The following is an 18,971-nucleotide window of genomic DNA, read 5'->3' on the forward strand; positions in this document are numbered from 1 at the left end:
GATCTTCAGTGGATTGGATGAATCCATCTTGGAGGAATGTCTCCAATATTTGGAAAAGCAACTGGAAAGCAGCCAGGCTCGCAAAGCTATGGAGGAATTTTTCTCTGACAGGTAAGCGGTGTTTTGCTTTATTCAGTGAACCTTTTTTTTTTTTGAATGCCTCCTGAAAGCAAGGTACTGAACTGTGTATTGACTGAGGTATTTTTTCTCAGGCCTGTTTAGGTGTCAGTACCTTGGGGAGGATTTAGGTATTGGAGTTGCTGGCTCCTTTGGATTTTGATGAGGGGGTTGACTTCATGAACACCTTGGGTTATGGGCTCACGAGTGACCATTTTTCCTAGAGGAGATGAGATTGTGAAGAAATAGAAATGGATGCCTTTTATGTGAGGCTTAATGTGATTCTTCTATTTTCCCCCCTCATTCTGCCCAGTGGAGAACTTGTGCAGATCATGATGGCAACAGCCAATGAGAACCTCTCTGCTAAATTCTGTAACCGAGTTTTGAAATTCTTCACCAAACTCTTCCAGCTGAGTGAGTGACAGCTTTTAGTAATCTTCTTATGGGAACTTTGATGTCCGGCTAATACTGTGCATATCTTCTGCCTGAGTTTAACTACAGCATGAAAATGCTAACAAGTGGAGAGAATCCCTCAGAGAAAGTTTGGAAGGAAGTTGAAAACTTGCTTAAAGACTTTTCCCCTTTCTTGGCTCACAATTTGCCCCTTCCTCACCTCCCCCTTGCCATTCCTCACTGACCTTAGCCTCTTGGTCTGTTCCTAGCTGAGAAGAGTCCTAACCCAAGCCTTTTGCACCTCTGCGGCTCTCTGGCCCAGCTGGCGTGCGTGGAGCCTGTGCGTCTGCAGGCCTGGCTCACCCGCATGACTACATCACCCCCTAAAGATTCTGATCAGCTGGATATCATTCAGGAGAACAGGCAATTGTTGCAGTTACTGACCACATACATCGTTCGGGAAAACAGGTACAACAACTGCGTTTGTGTCGTGTTTCCCTGTCACCCCCAGAAATGTGCTGCTATTTGCAGCTGTCTTTCCTTCCGGCATCAGTCTTAGCATCTCTAATGTTGTCATCTTCCTCTCTCTAGACACAAGGGTTATAGTGTAGTTCCTTGATTTTTTTCCATGGAGAAACTTTGGGAATGATTTGGCCTTTCGTTGCAACCTGAGTGAATGTTTCGTACTCTAGTAGCCCAAGTCCAGGGCTGGCCTTGGTATATGAAAGTCATGTATTTGATGTTTAATTTAAAACCTCTTTTGATTATTCTTATACATTTGAAGTTCAGGGAGTAAGACTTCTGTTGACTCACCAATTTGCTCTTTCTTTTCTAATAGCCAAGTTGGGGAAGGTGTGTGTGCTGTGCTTCTGGGCACTCTGACCCCCATGGCAACAGAAATGCTGGCCAATGGAGATGGGACTGGCTTCCCTGAACTCATGGTTGTGATGGCCACCCTGGCCAGTGCAGGTCAAGGTGCTGGTCACCTTCAACTTCATAATGCTGCTGTGGACTGGCTGAGCAGATGGTAAGATGATAAAATTGAAAGATTCTGTCTTTTGGTCACAGCATTGCTTTTGGAGAAGAAAAGGGTATTTGCAGGTTATTTTCTTAGTATAACTCAGGGTGAGTATAAAAGAAGTTTGAATCTCTATCTTTTTATTAGGATTTGAGGGAGTAGTAAATAACTTCTATCGTTTTAGAATTCATCATTTTCTTAGTAGAGTTTCCAGCTTATTATTTATAAGAGAAGTCTTGGGGAAAGTATGCCAGTAGTCAGTAATGGTTTCATGACCAGACTATGTAACTATGTAATACTTGCATAGGTTTCTAAGAATGCAAGAGCATTTAGGGCAGTGTTTTTGGAGTGTCCTAAAATTGACTTGAGGTTAATTAAGATGCTTCCTTTCATTGGTTCCTTCGATGATTTTGTGTCTCTCCCTTCTCTCTCTCTCTCTTTTTTTTTTTTTGGGACAGCAAGAAATACTTGTCACAGAAGAATGTGGTTGAAAAACTGAATGCCAATGTGATGCATGGAAAGGTAAGAGCAGTGAGGAATGGCCATAGGGAATGGGGCAGATGATTCTTACCTTGTGGGCAGATGGAAACATCTCTTCCCTACTGACTTCTGTTCTCTGCCAGCCCATTGTTAAGGCTGATGTTCTAAAAAAACTAGAAGTGTGTAATTGCCAACTGTGTGCCCGGGGGTCTCTTAGGTGGCAAGAAGTGAGAGGAAGAAGACATGCTGGTAAACAATACACAAAAGATTCCTCCTTAAAATACAGTGATTTTAAGATATTAGTTTGCTATAGAAAATTGTCCCCGTTCAGGTGTTGGCAGCGTGCACTCTGTGTCAGCGTTAGATAGGGTTACAAACTATCTCTTCAGCTCCTAGAATTGTTTAAATTGCCTGAGAAAAGGTTACTGTCTTGAGAAAAGGAGTTTGAAAGGGCCAGAAATCTTACATTCAGGCATTTCCCCTTCTACCCAATCCATGAACCTGACATAGGTGGCTAAGAGCAAATAGCAGAACTCTGAGACCCACCACGGTACCGTTCATTTCTCCCTCCTTTCTTGCTAATCTTTATTCTTTCAGTACTGAAATGTCAGAATGCACAGAGCAAAAGAACTTAAAATTATGAATCTTTGAGGCCTGGCTATGGGGTATTTTAGGCGAGCAAGAACTATCTGCAGTGGTCTGCTAGAAAAATTTTCTCTTGATTTCTGAAGCCATTCCTTTTTTTCTGCATTAGTTTAAAACCTGATAATGAAAATGACTTTCTCTGATGGTTAAAAAAAATGCTAATGGCAAGGGAAAAATTCTAATGAGATCTTCTTTATACTTATTATCTGGTCTTTTTTTGAGTGTTTTTAGTCCCTATTTTTACTCCATTCTCTTACTTTCAATTCTATTTCATCTTGTAAGACTTTGTGTTTAAGACTGAAAGAATACGCATCAATTCAGTGCAATTTACTAATCAGCTACATGCAGACATAGTGGAAAGAGCTGGGAAAACATACTGTTTTTCTTCTCTGTTTTCATATCATTCCTGTGATCTTAAGCTTTACTGGAAAAAGCTTGAGAAAACACGGTTTACATAACAAAACATAGAGAACTGAAGTGTCTGTGGGACTGTGATCTTCTCTTGCAGCACGTGATGATCTTGGAGTGCACATGCCACATTATGTCTTACTTGGCTGATGTTACAAATGCCCTGAGCCAGAGTAATGGTCAAGGCCCAAGTCACCTCTCAGTGGATGGGGAAGAGCGAGCCATTGAGGTGGACTCAGACTGGGTTGAGGAGTTGGCAGTGGAAGAGGAAGACTCCCAGGCTGAGGATTCAGTAAGTACTAAGTAACCTCTCAGTTAACCTCTCAAGGGAATCACTGACCAGTCCTCTACCTAGCTTTGACTCTCTTTTCTGGTCCTTTATGAGCTTCAAAACTTCTCAGACCTTGTTCCTTTTTTCTATTTTACAAAACTAATAGCAGACTCCAATAATGTAGGCCTGCAGAGCAAATCAAAGCAAGGGATCCACTTTCTTATAGGAAGGGCTTTTTAATGAGTTTATACCTTCTCCAGTCCAGGGTCACTTATCCTGCTTCTCAGTGTTTATGTCCAAAATAGAATTGTAGGGATTAGTTCTTCATGAGGATGGAGGGATTGCCCTTGTACAGAAAGCATACAATTGTTTTTCCTTACATGTCAAACTCTAAGGTCATACTCATCTAAAATTGCAGCAGATTTTCAGCCAGCTAGCCATTTGCAGCTGCGACAAGTTCCTATTGGTTGTTTATGAACCAATCATTCACTCTCCGTAGGGGACTGAGGCAGGTATGTTTTGTGGATATTTGTGTAGAGGAATATATTTCTGATTACAAAGCCTTATTATTTTTGAAGGATGAAGATTCTCTTTGCAATAAACTCTGCACTTTTACGATCACACAGAAAGAATTCATGAACCAGCATTGGTAAGAGTAGTAGTTCTTCCTATCAGGTGAGAGTTTGCTGGGCCTTGAGTATTGTGACTTGTGAGCTAATTTATTTGTTCTTATTCTTCATAGGTACCACTGTCACACCTGCAAAATGGTAGATGGGGTGGGTGTATGCACAGTGTGTGCTAAAGTTTGCCACAAGGATCATGAGATTTCCTATGCCAAATATGGATCCTTCTTCTGTGACTGTGGGGCCAAGGAAGATGGCAGCTGCTTGGTGAGAGATTTGGAACCTTTACTGAGCTATGAAGGATGACATGTCAGGGTTACAGGAATACTTAAACTGAACTGGAAAATTCCCATGTCGCCTCCATGGTACCTTGATGTAGGAGGATGTTCTGGTTCTGTCACTAGTGATCTGTATCATCACGATCTAGACACTTCACTTAGAGTACTAGACCTAGCAAAGTCCTTAGAAATCTTCTAGTTAGTTTTTCCTAAGACCTCATGGTTTTAGATGTTGAAATGAAGATTTAATGCTATTAGTAAAGAAGTTAGAGACTAGGTGAATACGATGAAGATCAACCTTAGACTTTGGATACATTTAAATACTTAGCCATTTTCTCCTTTGGGCAAGATTTTCTTTTAAGATCTTAGACAATATTTCTTCTGTGTTTGTGGCAAGAACTAAGGGACTCTGACATTATCTGTCCCTAGGCACTGGTGAAGAGAACTCCTAGCAGTGGCATAAGCTCCACCATGAAGGAGTCAGCATTTCAAAGTGAACCCAGGGTTTCAGAGAGTCTGGTGCGCCATGCCAGCACTTCTCCAGCTGACAAGGCCAAGGTCACCATCAGTGATGGAAAGGTTGCTGATGAAGAGAAGCCCAAGAAGAGCAGCCTGTGCCGCACAGTAGAGGGCTGCCGGGAGGAGCTACAAAACCAGGTGGGGCTTACTGGTGGTCTCCAGCGCATAGACTGTGTAGAGCCTGGCAACAAGTCCCCCTGGCAATATACTTTCTTTCTCTAAGTTTGCCCATTTTCACAGTCATTAGGAAAGGGTTTGTGACTGGGGAGTATTAGGAGTATTATGGGAGGGAGGACTGGTGGGAGTAAATTTTAGTTGTGTGAAAACTAAAACCCTTTCTTGGCCTGGGTTCCTTGAATGCAGAAAATGATTGGAATGATTGTTTTCTCATTTTTCCAGTGATAGTACATATCTAGAACCATTCGAGCTATGTAGTTGAGAAGTTAGCTAATTATATATGGTGGATGCCTTTAGCATTTAGAGTACTACTGGGACCGCTGGTTTAGAAAGGTTGCTGTAGAGTCAGTAACACAACGGCATATGGACTGGAATCAAACCTAGGATTATGGCTAGAATGAGATGATGCCTAGAGAAAACTAGATTCTGAAGGTCGTTACTGGCAGGATTACTGAGTATAAACCATTGTTTTTCTATCTTTTTTTCATTTGTGTATTTCAATTTTTCTCAGGCCAATTTCTCCTTCGCTCCTCTTGTGTTAGACATGCTCAATTTCCTCATGGATGCCATTCAGACCAACTTTCAGCAGGCTTCAGCAGTGGGGAGCAGCAGCCGGGCCCAGCAAGCCCTCAGTGAGCTGCATACAGTTGAAAAGGCAGTTGAGATGACGGACCAGCTGATGGTGAGTGTGTTGGGATCATTATGTGTCATGGCTGTGGGAATGCAAATTTACTGAGGTCCCTAATGTCTCCAAGGAATACTTAGAGCAGTTGATACCTGGCCATCCAACGTTTAGAACCTGGGCCAGCATGAGGTCCCAGAACATGTGTCTTCAGAAGAAGGGAATCCAGGGTCATGTGGACCAACATAGGGAATAAATCCCCATTTTAGTTTGTGTGAATATATGAACCCCCAAGATGTGAGGATCTCCACTTTAAGACATTATAGTAGTTAGCAATTCCTTCTTTATATGGAAGAGACAACTTTCTTACTATGTCTTCTTCCCTAAGGTTCATCTAGCTTGCAAAATAATGTTGGTCCTCTTTTGCTTATAACCCTTTAGCTTAATTTCTTTTACTTTTTTATATCACTTGGGTTATAAGTCATTCTTCACTTTAAAACCTGCTATTCAGACTTTTGATGTGGCCTTCCTAGCCTTTTTAGTGGCAGAGTTAAGAAGTAGAAAGTAAAGTGATGGCAGTTCCAAAAGGGAAATGAACACAGATGGTGAGTGAGGTATAAAAATAGATCTCACAGGTGGCTGTTTTTAAGGGAATAGTATTCATTTGGAAATATGTGTGTGTGTGTGTGTGTGTATGTATATATTTATATGTATGTTCTGATATTTTATTAAAAATCAGTCCATTTTAGAAGATTGGTTTTTAGATTTTTAGATATAAAGATAAAGCTAAAAATTGCTGAGGTGGGCTTGGTAACCCATAAATTTTGTCAGGTTAGAACAATAAAAAAAATTCCATCTATCACTACCATTTATAAGAGAAAGGATGTTTTTACATTTTTAAAAGGCTAGTATTTTGTATTAATTACGTTTAGCTTTATGAGAAATTTTCTGTGTTCTTATTGGACTGATAATAACTTTAACAAATTGGGCTAGCTCTCCATGGATTGGAAGTTGAAATCAGTTTCCTTTGAATAACTAAACTGTGCTTGAATAACACTTGCTGTTACTTGTCTCATTGTCACCTACTTTCTCCACTTTCCTGTTTGTCAGGTTCCCACTCTAGGCTCCCAGGAAGGTGCCTTTGAGAATGTTCGAATGAATTACAGCGGAGACCAGGGCCAGACTATTCGGCAGCTGATCAGCGCCCATGTCCTCAGGCGGGTGGCTATGTGTGTGCTTTCCTCCCCCCATGGGCGCCGTCAGCATTTGGCTGTGAGCCATGAGAAGGGCAAGGTAGGTCCTCCAATTCCTGCCCATTCATTTGAGGTCATGTTTGTCTTCAGTGCTACACAAAATAGATAGTTGACCATACTCAGATTGACCCTCTGTGGGTAAAAGTCTATTAGATTCCAAGAAGGCTTTATGGACAGATCTCATGGAGCTTTTTAGATACCTAAACCCTGAGAAATTTGATCGGACCTAGAGCTGGCATGACTAGGACAAAGACTGTTTCTGACTAGTAAATTTCTACTCAAAACTTACTCCTTAAGAAGAAGTAATGATCCGCAATTGCACAGGACACCATGTCTACCTGTCTTGCCCAGTCTGGCCACTCTGGAGGATGAGAGCTAAGAGACAAAAGTCTATAAAGGTAGACCAAGTGTTCCTTATTTAGTCCTTCCCTGCCCTCCCAGCCTTCTAAGGGCACAGGGGAGTTTGTGTTGTTTTGTGGAACTAGTAGAAGTTTGGAGAGTGGGAGGTGTCATGTTTTTCTGTGTTCTGGCCCCTCCATCACCACTGACTTTTTTAATTTTTTTTGAGACAGAGTCTGTGTTGCCCTCAGTAGAGTGCCATGCATGACAGCAATCTCAAACTCTTGGGCTTTAGCGATTCTCTTGCCTCAGCCTTTCAAGTAGCTGGGACTACAGGTGTCTGCCATAACACCCGGCTATTGTTTTTGTTGCAGTTGTCATTGTTGTTTAGCAGGCCCAGGCCAGGTTCACACCTGCCAGCCTCAGTGTATATGACCAGAGCCCTACTCATTGAGCTATGGGCGCCGAGTCACCACTGACATTTTTTTATCTTAAGTGAAAATATGGACAGTCTGAACCTCCAATATGTGGGGAACTCCATTTTAGAGCAAATAGTTCTAAAATTATTTCAGAAACAGTTTTACAGAAAACTAGAAGAGTGGTGCATAGGGACTATTTTGTAGTTTAATTCTACAAAGAGAAGTTTGTTTCATTGCTCATCTTTTCTGTCCTCCCTAGAAGGAGACAATGAAAGACATTCTATGTCTTTTATCCAGGAGAAGTAGAGGCCAATTAGTATTTTCCTATGAGACTTACTTGCAAAAAGAAAGCCAGGAAACTAAATATCCCTATTGAAAGAATTTTTGGTACTTCTTTGGGTTCCCTGAGAGACTAGGGCAAGGTAATAAATTGGTAATTATTCCTTTGCAGATCACTGTTCTACAACTCTCTGCACTCCTAAAGCAAGCAGATTCCAGCAAAAGGAAGTTGACTCTGACACGCTTGGCGTCTGCCCCAGTTCCCTTCACTGTGCTAAGCCTCACTGGAAATCCCTGCAAGGAGGACTACCTGGCGGTTTGTGGGCTGAAGGTAAAAACCTTGATCCAGGTTTGATTACCTTGAGTCCCCTTGTCTCTCTCCTATTCTCAACACCACTTTTACTTGTTCACTATTGAGATTAAAACTTAAAAGCTATTGAAATGCAAAAGGAATCCTTTTTTGACTTTCTTCCAGGTCTTCCAGATTTCTCCTGTATTGGAAATAATCTGTGTGTTCTTGAAACCTGAATGTGTTAATGGACAGGCTTTTATACCATCTGAAGGCTGGGAATTTTGAGGAAGAATAGGAAACATTAGAACTCTGAAATGAATTAGCCTATTTTCCAAATCATCTTTTAACTGTTTTGTCCCTTAAATTATCCAGGACTGCCATGTGCTCACCTTTAGTAGCTCAGGCTCCGTTTCGGATCACTTGGTATTGCACCCTCAGCTGGCAACGGGTAACTTCATCATCAAAGCTGTGTGGTTACCTGGTTCGCAGACCGAGTTAGCAATTGTCACTGCAGACTTTGTTAAGGTACAGTTGTGGCTCTTTGATGATACAGTCTTAGAATTGTTGTAGACAATTGTTGTAAATCTAGAATGTCTAATCCTGTTATGTGTGAGCTTCTCCCAAAAATTAAAAATAGAAAAATCACATGTGTTGTTGCCTTTTGCTATGTTGCTGAACAGGTGCTTTCTTCTGTAGGCAATAGCGAATGGATTTTGTCTCTGCCCTTGTTGTACAAAGTGTATACCTATCATGTACTTGTTATAGAATTTGTTTGTGTGTATCTCTCCTCTGTATCTTCCTTGAGAGAGAGAAATGGATATTTTATTCATCTTTATGTGCTCAGTGCCTAACACTTGGTAGATGCTTGTTGAATGAAGAATGGATATCTATTCTGGGCCAATTCCAGCTGTTTGGATTTGCTAGGATAGTTTGGGGATGGGACTGGAATAGATTTCCCTTATTTAGTCTTTATTTCATCCCGCAGATATATGACCTGTCTGTTGATGCCCTGAGTCCAACCTTCTACTTTCTCCTGCCGAGCTCAAAAATAAGAGATGTTACCTTCCTTTTCAATGAGGAAGGAAAGAACATCATTGTTATAATGTCTTCAGCTGGGTACATCTATACTCAGCTCATGGAAGAGGCCAGCAGTGCCCAGCAGGGACCTTTCTATGTCACAAATGTCCTGGAGATCAATCATGAGGACCTTAAGGTTAGAGTACTTCTTGCCATTTCCTTCTGTTCCTTCTGTTGCTAATTAGTTAGCAACTCCTCTTTTCCTTTCCTTTCCTTTCCTTTTTCTTTTCATTTTTTACCTAATAGCAAACTTCTTATTCTTCGGGACTAAACTGATACAACTTAAGTTCTTTTATTCTCAGGGTATCTGTAAGATTTATACACAGGGATTTCATGCTTACACTATGAGAGCACCTAATCCTGATTTAAATTAATAACCCACATAAACTGGAGGCTGGTATGCAGAGCATCAGGAGTTAATGCATATGTGTGCCTTCGTCCCCACAGGACAGTAACAGCCAGGTGGCAGGTGGTGGTGTGTCTGTGTACTACTCCCACGTATTACAGATGCTGTTCTTCAGCTATTGTCAAGGCAAGTCATTTGCAGCCACCATCAGCAGGACGACTCTGGAGGTGTTGCAGCTCTTCTCCATCAACATCAAAAGGTGGGAATGAGCATTTCATGTTCCGCTTCATGTTCAGCTTCCACAATGTCCACATTCAACAGGGATCTCTACTTCTACTCCCATGTACTGTGACTGTTTTGAGTTTAGTAAAATTTACTTTTTACCAGCAATCCTTTCTCTTCCCTGCTTGGCATCTTTAAAATCAAGTAGCATCTAGGGTTGGCAGGGAGGGCTGCCTGCATGGTTTATCCTCCTCTGTGGAGACAGTAGGCTGTAAGAGGTAGATTGGGGTGGGTGGGGACACTGCTACTTAGAAGGAAAACCTATAGTCAAGGCAGCCAACATGCTTTAATGTGCGAAGGGAGCCTGAGTTTCCCCTAGCCACTCAGCCTGTCAATACCCTTTAATTTTCCCTCTTGGGGGAAACTAACTCTATTAGCAAATAGAACACAGTATCTGTCAGTAGTGGAGGCATGGTTGAAGTTGGGGGAGGTCAGAAGAATTTTATTTAGGGAGGAAGAAGAAGCTTAAGGTCTCTTCTTGTCTTATCTGCTTTTGATAAGCCATTATAGCATTTTCTTTCATGCCTCTCTCCTTTAGGAATTACCTGGTTTGGGACGAAAGAAAAAGGACACTCATTCACAATTAACTTGACGTGCTTAGAGGTCCCAATAGGACAGTGGGTCATCAGCCTTAGGTGGCTCTGTGGCCCTCTGCTATTGGTAGCTTCTAGGAACATAGGGCCACTTCTTTCTCACACCTGAAGCCTAGTAGTAAAGATTCCTAAATGAGGACTTCTCCTGGGGGCACACATTGGGGTAAATGAAAGAGTGCATGTGGCTTGGAGTGAAACTGAGCTATGGATAATCTGAGTCCCTGGCCAAGGATATTGCTCTGGAGTCACACAGCTAGTTAGAGAATAGCCTTTAGGTCAAGATACGAACAGATGAATGGTGATTGACATCCTCACCTTGGCCACTTTTGTTGTCTGCAGTTCCAATGGTGGTAGTAAGACTTCTCCTGCCCTTTGCCAGTGGTCTGAGGTGATGAACCACCCTGGCTTGGTGTGTTGTGTTCAGCAAACTACAGGTGTGCCATTGGTAGTCATGGTGAAACCAGACACCTTTCTTATCCAGGAGATTAAGACACTTCCTGCTAAAGCAAAGGTCAGTGCTATATTTTCCTATCACTTTGCTGTGAACCCAGTCTTTTTTTAAATACTTTTATATTTACATTACTCTCCCAGCTCTTTCAGTGGAGGCCTATAAAAGATTTTATATCCTTTTTCTCCTGGATGCCTTTTCTTTGCCATCTTTCAATACCCCTAACTGGCCATGAAACTAATTACATCTCTGGCTGTTTTTCTCTGTGGGTTCTGATCTAAATGTGTGGGAACTGATGCCCTTCTTTGTCCCCTCCTTCTAGATCCAAGACATGGTTGCCATTAGGCACACGGCCTGCAATGAGCAGCAGCGGACAACGATGATCTTGCTGTGTGAGGATGGCAGCCTGCGCATTTATATGGCCAATGTGGAGAACACCTCCTACTGGCTGCAGCCATCCCTGCAGCCAAGTAGTGTCATCAGCATAATGAAACCTGTTCGAAAGCGCAAAACAGCGACAATCAGTAAGGCCCTTTCTTGAGAGACTTGGGGAATCAGAATGGCAGTTTTCTAGACAATGACTCAGTCAGTACTGTCCCAAATATCTGTGAGGAAACAGTGACTGTCCTGCTTACACATTTTGTGAAGTTGCTAGCTTATTTCCTAAAAGCAGCACTACAGTTTGAAATGACAAGTACTCATTGGCTATCTGCTTCAGGTCAGCAGTTCTTTCTTTGCCTCGTAAATATATATGTCTTGGACCTTGTTTGAGAGATTTTTCTCTCTAGGGTTAGGGCAAATGGCCTGCTGGCATAATGGAACTGGTTGAAGTGTAGATTAACCCTAACCCTAACCCTTCAGTTGGTTAATTTCCTGAAGAGTGGTGAAGTGCCCATCATAGGTCCCTGAGCTGGTGGTCTTGCACCTGAGAGTCTAAAGTCTAAATTTAGCAGTGAGTGATTCCAGCTGAGCAAAGACCATTGAAGACATCTTTGCAGTACCTTAAACATGTAGGTTGGAGGTAATGGTGTCACTTGTAGCTCATCCTCCTGTAAAGAAATAGTTTTCTCTTGTTTATTTTGAATAAACTAGCTACAGGAGAGCCTGCTGTTATTAACTATAGACCTAACATCAATGCCAGATTTTTTTGTATTGCTGGGACATTTTGTGGTTAGGGATGATAACCACTGGAGAGTTAACCACATGTAGGCATCATGTTGAATGCAAACATTATCAACCAGAATTTGCTTAGAGTGGGAGGAGTCTTTCCTTGTGGCCTGGGAGCAGAAGGGGTAGAGACCGCATGTACCGATGCTCTTTGGTAATCTGGTACTATTCTTCGCAGCAACCCGCACATCTACCCAGGTGACTTTCCCCATTGACTTCTTTGAACACAACCAGCAGCTGACAGATGTGGAGTTTGGTGGTAATGACCTCCTGCAGGTCTACAATGCACAGCAGATAAAGCACCGGCTGAATTCCACTGGCATGTATGTGGCCAACACTAAGGTGAGGACTGTGCTGGGCTGGGTTCAATACTTGGGTAGAAAACTAGTAAACAATCTGTTTGAGAACACATCTTCTTTTAGAATATGAGCATAGTGTATATACTCAAAGCCCACTGCCCCTCAAGTCCAGTTAAGTGGTCCTTTAAGTGAATGAGTGTGCTCTCTCTCTTGCCAAAGGACTCCCATCTATAGACTGAGTTCCCACCATTTCCAGCAGGATTACTGTGCAGACAGCAACAGGAAGTTGTTAATGCTAGGAGAAAAGGAGCCTGACACTGAAGAGAGTCTGCTCCCTGCCCCTATTTCCCCATCTTTGGAAGCGAGGAAGTCGTTACGGGGGAGTTAAAAGGATGAAGGTCTCAACTAGGTTCACACGTGGAAATACTGTGAGAGGAAGTATTCAGACTTTGAACTTAGAACTTCTGTTAGTTTTCTGATGTGTGCCTTACTACCCTACAGCCTGGTGGCTTCACCATCGAGATTAGTAACAACAACAGCACTATGGTGATGACAGGCATGCGGATCCAAATTGGGACTCAGGCAATTGAACGAGCCCCATCATATATTGAGATCTTCGGCAGAACTATGCAGCTTAACCTGAGCCGCTCACGCTGGTTTGACTTCCCCTTCACCAGAGAAGAAGCTCTACAAGCCGATAAAAAGCTGAACCTCTTCAGTGAGTCACTACCTCTGGACAGATTGGTTAAATTGGACACTGGTCTGTGGATCTCCTTTACTCTCAGAGTCCTCTGCTCTGCTGGTTTCTCTGCAGTCCCTGTCATTAGGAAACATTGAGCTTCCTTTGAGATAATGAGGAAAGGAGTATGCATGAGAATGGAAGGGGTAAAATAGAGTAAAAGTCTGTCGTGTTGGGTCAGCCTCACTGATGGGCTTCTGTGGTGAGGCCAAGAGGAGTCAAGCCTATGAAGTCACAAAGCTTTCTTGAAGTACAGAGGAAGGTCTCAGGTCACACGTGGCTGAGAGGTGGTTGGCAGTACCTTACTATGCCATTGAAAATCTTAAACCCTCAAAATACAAATCCTTCTGTCTTTCTTAAGACTAACATTATTTCTGTTTTTTACTGGCTAGTGTCTGTTACTATTGCTGTTAGTGTCAATGGTGATAATCTGTACTTTGAGCAAAGGAAATGTTAAGAGACCCCTGGGGGTGAGGGGTGGGAGATACAATACCCTGAGAGCAGAGGAGGATCCTTACAGTGAAGGTTAGGAAGTCTTCTGAGTCTTTTGGTCTGTGGAACTGTTTCCACACACATTCAGCATCTATACATGATCAAAGTGCTGTTGGTGTTTGGGGAGGTAAATTCCTCCGTGTCTGTAAAACTGATGTGATTTGTTTCTTTGTCCCAACTGATCTGGTCTTTGCTTTCGAGAGGTGGTGGCAGTGCTTTAGAGAATGTGCTTCCTAAAGACTTCTCTTGCTTTTTGCAGTTGGGGCCTCAGTGGATCCAGCAGGTGTCACCATGATAGATGCAGTAAAAATTTATGGCAAGACTAAGGAGCAGTTTGGCTGGCCTGATGAACCCCCAGAAGAATTCCCTTCTGCCTCTGTCAGTAACATCTGCCCTTCAAACCTGGCTCAGAGCAACGGCACTGGAGAGAGCGACTCGGCTGCCCCTACTGCGACTAGTGGGACTGTTCTGGAGAGGTACCGGTGCTGGCAGGGTTTGGCTTCATGTGTTACATTTTTCATTCTCCCTGCAGAACCTTCCTGTGTCTTGAGAGAACCAGCTTCTAATAACCATTCCAAGTCTAGCCTGTGATTTATAAGTTTTCACACGACTCCCCCACATTCAGTGTCTCCTTAGCGTGTGGATGGAGCCTGAAAAATGTGCTCAGAGTCATCTGACTCCAGTGTCTCTGCCTTCTCTTAATGCTCAGGTAATAGAGGCCGCAGACTAGAAGATACTTAAAGCCAGTATTCTAGGTTAAGATCCTGCCTTGGGGAGATGATAGGGAAACATCCTACCTCCCATTCAGATCTCATCATCTTCTCATCTTTGTCTGTAGTAGCTACTTCTGTGGTAATAACATTGCCAGCAGGAGAGGCTGTCGGCTGCATCTTGGAGCAGAATCCACAGTCTCAGTCCTTAGATATCCCAACAGTGGCGGCATTCTTAAGCATTGTGCTTGGCTTTTTTTGTGCAAGGTAGCTGCTGGTTTGCCATGGTAGATGAGAAGTAATTCATGATGTAAGATTTTGAGTTTCTTACATTGTAAGTTATAAGAATAGCCTTGCTTGAAATCACTGCCTCCCACCAGCAACCTCCCCCTTCCTCCCCTCTCTCTCTCTCTCTTTTCCCCCCCACCCTATTCATACATGGTTTGCTTAGGATGTGTTTCCAGGTATCTCTGAGCTTCACATTTTTTTCCTTTTTTTTCTTTGCTTCTCCCCCAAGTTCTGAAACTGAGTCCCTAACCAAGCTGGACCGGTTAGTATGCCCTCTTCTTTTTCTCTGCACGAGTGAGTGTGTGTCAGAGAGCAATGTAACCAATGGTGTGGCTTTGCGTTGATTCCGCTTCTGTTTAAGAGTCCTCCTGCTTCTTTCCGTTGTGGTCATTGCATGGCTACAGAGCTGTCCCTGTGTCAAAGTGGATATATGGAGGACTGTAAGTGCACACTTGGTGTTGGCCGCTCTCAGCTCTCTCTTCCTTACCCCAGTCCTCTCTGCTCCCACTCTTTAGTGGGTCAGAAGGGGTTGAGGGTGGAGGGATTAATAACAAAGTCCTACCATCTGATAAGCCACTGGAGAGCTTGTCTGCCCAAATTCGTTTTATGCCTCAGTTCCCTCTCCCCATTCTTTATTGCCTTCCTCTACCCCTTAACCCTTTTCTCTCCAGCTACCTTCTCAATATTTTTCTTTCTCTGTTCAGAGCTCCAGCTATCAGGATGTTGTTCTTTTAACTATACTACATTAAATTCAAAGGAGTAAGCCCTGGGGAGCATGTTACTTGGTACCTTTTTAATAGCTTGGTTTCCTATTTCTTCCTTAAGGGAGAATTGCTCAGTTTTCTACCCCTTGAATGTTGACAATTGGCATGTACCTAAAAATACAGGTTTTTCTCTCCCTAATACTTAGGGACTCATAGGAAATGCCTTTGTGCATTTTCTTGGGGTGTAAGTAAAATGTAACCTTAACCTTACTAGTGTAAGAAAATGGCTTTAACCTTTCCCTTTGTGTTTCCCTTTGCCCACTGATCTCTGGGCACCTGAGCTTCGGGTCCCACTGCATCAAGACTGTTAAGCCCGTCTCAGTGATCCCTGCCACAGGCAGCCGAAGGAAGCACATTTATCCTCTCTGAGGAAAAAAAGCCCTATCTTTGAGTTACGGATTATGAACATGGCCTCAGGTTGATCTCCAAGCAGGAGCCAGGTTTCTCCTGGCCTGCAACACAGGAAACGATATGCATGGTGCCTGTGGCAGGTCTTATTGTGCTTTGATTTTGTACTTGGCATTCATTAGCTGTCCCCAAGGTCCTCATGACTATAGTTTGCTTAGGCTAAAGCGCAAGGCAGAAAGAACGGTGGTTGTACTCAAGCCAGGTTTTCTGTCTCCCCAGGCTGGTTGTGAGTTCTTTAGAAGCCTTGGAAAGCTGCTTTGCTGTTGGCCCAATCATCGAGAAGGCAAGTTACTTTTTCAAAGCACATGGAAGCTTTCTGAAGAGGTAGGCAGTCAGTGGAGTTGTCTAAGACCCTGAGGCCTCACAGCTAAAGAACATTTATAGTGCAATCTTGATTGTAAAGAAACTCCCAAGAAGCCTTCAGCTTAATGTCTCTATCCTACTTTTGGGGGACCTATAGTGAGAGCATGTTGTAGGATGGGATGTGTGTTGGTACATGGGTACTGTTCTGGGAGTCAGGAGCTTGGATTTCATTTCTTCACCTGTATGGTAGCAGGATTATAATGTCTGAAACTTTCGTTTTGCTCTTTGCCCTCCATAGAGTATAACCTAGCCCTGGTGACCTAAAAGGAAGGAAGGGGGAGACGGAGTATAGATAGTTCATTGTGCACTGATGTGGTGGGATTAGCGATAACTCTGCTGTCTTTTGCATCAGGAGAGAAACAAGAATGCAGCTCAGGAGCTGGCCACTTTGCTGCTGTCCTTGCCAGCACCGGCCAGTGTCCAGCAGCAGTCCAAGAGCCTTCTGGCCAGCCTGCACACCAGCCGTTCAGCCTATCACAGCCACAAGGTAACCGTTTCTTTCAGGAATGCCTCTGTAGAAATGGAAGTTGTGGTCCTGACAGGGAATCAAGTAAGTTGGTTTTTCGTGCGCAAAGCTAGGGCATAGCAAAGTAAAGTAGAGGATGGCGTTGAGATTAAACCCACATCATTTAAAGTTTCTCCTGAGAAATTTATGAATGCCACTCAAAACTCAGGAGAAGCTGGCTAATGGGCCACTGGTTTGTACTTATTTTTCTGCCACTCTAATGGGATTAGCAAGATGTGAGCAAGAGAGGGAGGGATATTGAGTGTGGGTGGCCTCTGAGTGGAGAAGAGAAAGGTGAGGGATCCCTCAAGAGGTGAGGGCTACTGGTATCTTCACTCCCCCACCTATGATGCAGTGCAGAAGGTACCCTGGACTTGTTGGTGAGATAGTTGTTGAACAGTTGGTGGAGAGCCTCTGAAGGGAAAATCTGGGCAAAGAAAGGAGCTGCTGAAGGTGTTAGGTTGTGCCAATTTCCATGGATGAAAAAGATGATAATTCAGATCCATGGGGAAGCAGGGCTCTGGGAGAAGCTACCAGCCCAGAAGCCATGGTTAAGCTTTTGTGTTACCAACCCAGAGAACTGAGAAAAGTGAATTTAACCTGCTGAAGCTTCTTAAGGAAAGGCAATTTTGGAAACATAAATTTGGGGATAAAATATATTTGCCAAGAAGTGGCTCTTATACTATTGGGAAGAAATCCAGGATATTGCTGTTCTGGAAAATTGGATGGATTCTAATTTTCCTATTATACTTTGATTCTTATTGCATGTTTTTAAATTTTTTAATGACTCTAAGATATATTAAGAAATTTAGATATTTTGGGCTGCTTTGAAGTTGGTGGTCATTAACCTGTTCTCTTGAGAGGGGGCAACAATCCTGACCACCTGTCAGGTTTTTTCTCCTCTTTGCTTTTTTATCATCCTTTGTTCATGGTCGATCCTCTGTGATCCCGTTGTTTTATTAGGATCAGGCCTTGCTGAGCAAAGCTGTGCAGTGTCTCAACACATCCAGCAAAGAAGGCAAGGATTTAGACCCTGAGGTGTTCCAGAGGCTGGTGATCACAGCTCGCTCCATTGCCATCATGCGCCCTAACAATCTTGTGCACTTTACGGAGTCAAAGCTGCCCCAGATGGAAACAGGTGAACTTGGCCTGTGTGGCCGTGGTCCTGAAATCTGTTCAATGCCCTCTCATCTCACTGTTCTCATTGGCCTTAGGCTGACTTCATGCATGGAGACAGGGATTTTACTCCCTGGTCTTCATACCTTATAGGGCTATTAACATTAAGATTGTACCGTTTTAAATAAATTCCTTTTTCTAGTGCTTATCCCTTTCATTATCTTTGAGTTTATTCAGTGTTTTAGACATCAGGTATAATCTGTCTCTGAAGTTACTACCTTCTGTGACTTTCAGGGTAAACCTAAGCTTGCTTGAGCTCTGGTTGCTTTAAAGCAATAGGGTCATGTCTTTTGCTTTCATGCTGTTCTTTTGCCAATATTTTATTATTATGTGCAGTGGCCCTTCTCAGTGCTTGGTGCTGTTTTCTCATCTTGCCTCATATTGGCTGGGGAGCAAACCTGTTTTGCCATTGTCAAATAGAGTTTATTGCTGCCTTTGTGATTCTCTGTTCCATGTGTGTTTACATGCTTCCATATACCATCATCATCCTGTTCCTCCTTCCAATACTATAATCCCAGAATCATTCTAGAGAAATCTCTAGAATGTTCAGATGTTCCTCTAGGTTTTAGAAGTTGAACATTTGGAACTGAGATCTTTGAATCTGCAGTAAACATCCTGAATGCTTCCCCTTCTACTTAATTCTAACATACAGTGTTTTCTGTGATATTCCTTTCCCAGACTGTTTTTTTCCTAGATGTGTCTGCTGGAGTCTAGGGATAGTTGGCATATTGATTGGGGCCCCACTTGAAACTCCCTCCCCAGGCAAGCTTCCTTGACCTGAGTTAACCTTAAAACAAATTAAATTCCATCTCAGATTTACCATTGTTAATAATTTTCTTTCTCTTGCTTAGAAGGAGTGGATGAGGGGAAAGAACCACAGAAGCAGTTGGAAGGAGATTGCTGTAGTTTCATCACCCAGCTTATGAATCACTTCTGGAAACTCCATGCTTCCAAACCCAAGAATGCCTTCTTGGCACCTGCTTGCCTGCCAGGTACCACGTTAAAAGGGATACTTAGGTCTTGATACATAGTAAAATCTGATACAAGTTCTGTCTTTGAACAGCTATAACCTTGAACTTTTAGCCTTCATCCTTTATCATCTACTTCTTCTAGAATTTATAATTGGGAAATAGAAGTCTGTGAGATCAGTGCATTGTTCCTAATACAGGAATTTAGCAGAG

At 42.9% G+C, this 18,971-nt stretch overlaps 1 protein-coding gene across 4 annotated transcripts in view; it reads left to right on the forward strand.

Moving 5' to 3' along the window:
* The window catches only part of UBR4 (ubiquitin protein ligase E3 component n-recognin 4), a 118,730-nt gene that overhangs the window by 49,149 nt on the left and 50,610 nt on the right, over positions 1-18,971 (forward strand). For 3 of the 4 annotated variants that reach the window (XM_012801536.2, XM_023509729.1, XM_023509730.1), the window contains exons 30-53: positions 10-111; positions 431-531; positions 780-978; positions 1,349-1,537; positions 1,987-2,050; positions 3,162-3,353; positions 3,911-3,981; positions 4,075-4,222; positions 4,663-4,890; positions 5,441-5,611; positions 6,662-6,844; positions 8,014-8,172; positions 8,506-8,658; positions 9,119-9,346; positions 9,658-9,815; positions 10,771-10,942; positions 11,202-11,403; positions 12,225-12,388; positions 12,847-13,063; positions 13,836-14,052; positions 15,966-16,029; positions 16,462-16,596; positions 17,578-17,752; positions 18,642-18,782. In XM_012801536.2, coding sequence (XP_012656990.1) covers positions 10-111; positions 431-531; positions 780-978; positions 1,349-1,537; positions 1,987-2,050; positions 3,162-3,353; positions 3,911-3,981; positions 4,075-4,222; positions 4,663-4,890; positions 5,441-5,611; positions 6,662-6,844; positions 8,014-8,172; positions 8,506-8,658; positions 9,119-9,346; positions 9,658-9,815; positions 10,771-10,942; positions 11,202-11,403; positions 12,225-12,388; positions 12,847-13,063; positions 13,836-14,052; positions 15,966-16,029; positions 16,462-16,596; positions 17,578-17,752; positions 18,642-18,782 — 3,833 coding nt within the window. The remainder of the gene's footprint in view (positions 1-9; positions 112-430; positions 532-779; positions 979-1,348; positions 1,538-1,986; positions 2,051-3,161; positions 3,354-3,910; positions 3,982-4,074; positions 4,223-4,662; positions 4,891-5,440; positions 5,612-6,661; positions 6,845-8,013; positions 8,173-8,505; positions 8,659-9,118; positions 9,347-9,657; positions 9,816-10,770; positions 10,943-11,201; positions 11,404-12,224; positions 12,389-12,846; positions 13,064-13,835; positions 14,053-15,965; positions 16,030-16,461; positions 16,597-17,577; positions 17,753-18,641; positions 18,783-18,971) is intronic. The other variant, XM_012801537.2, reaches the window with a different exon arrangement.

The sequence above is a fragment of the Otolemur garnettii genome, unplaced genomic scaffold (assembly GCF_000181295.1).
Source record: "Otolemur garnettii isolate 467f Iridium unplaced genomic scaffold, OtoGar3 scaffold00009, whole genome shotgun sequence".
NCBI classification, from domain to species: Eukaryota; Metazoa; Chordata; class Mammalia; order Primates; family Galagidae; genus Otolemur; species Otolemur garnettii.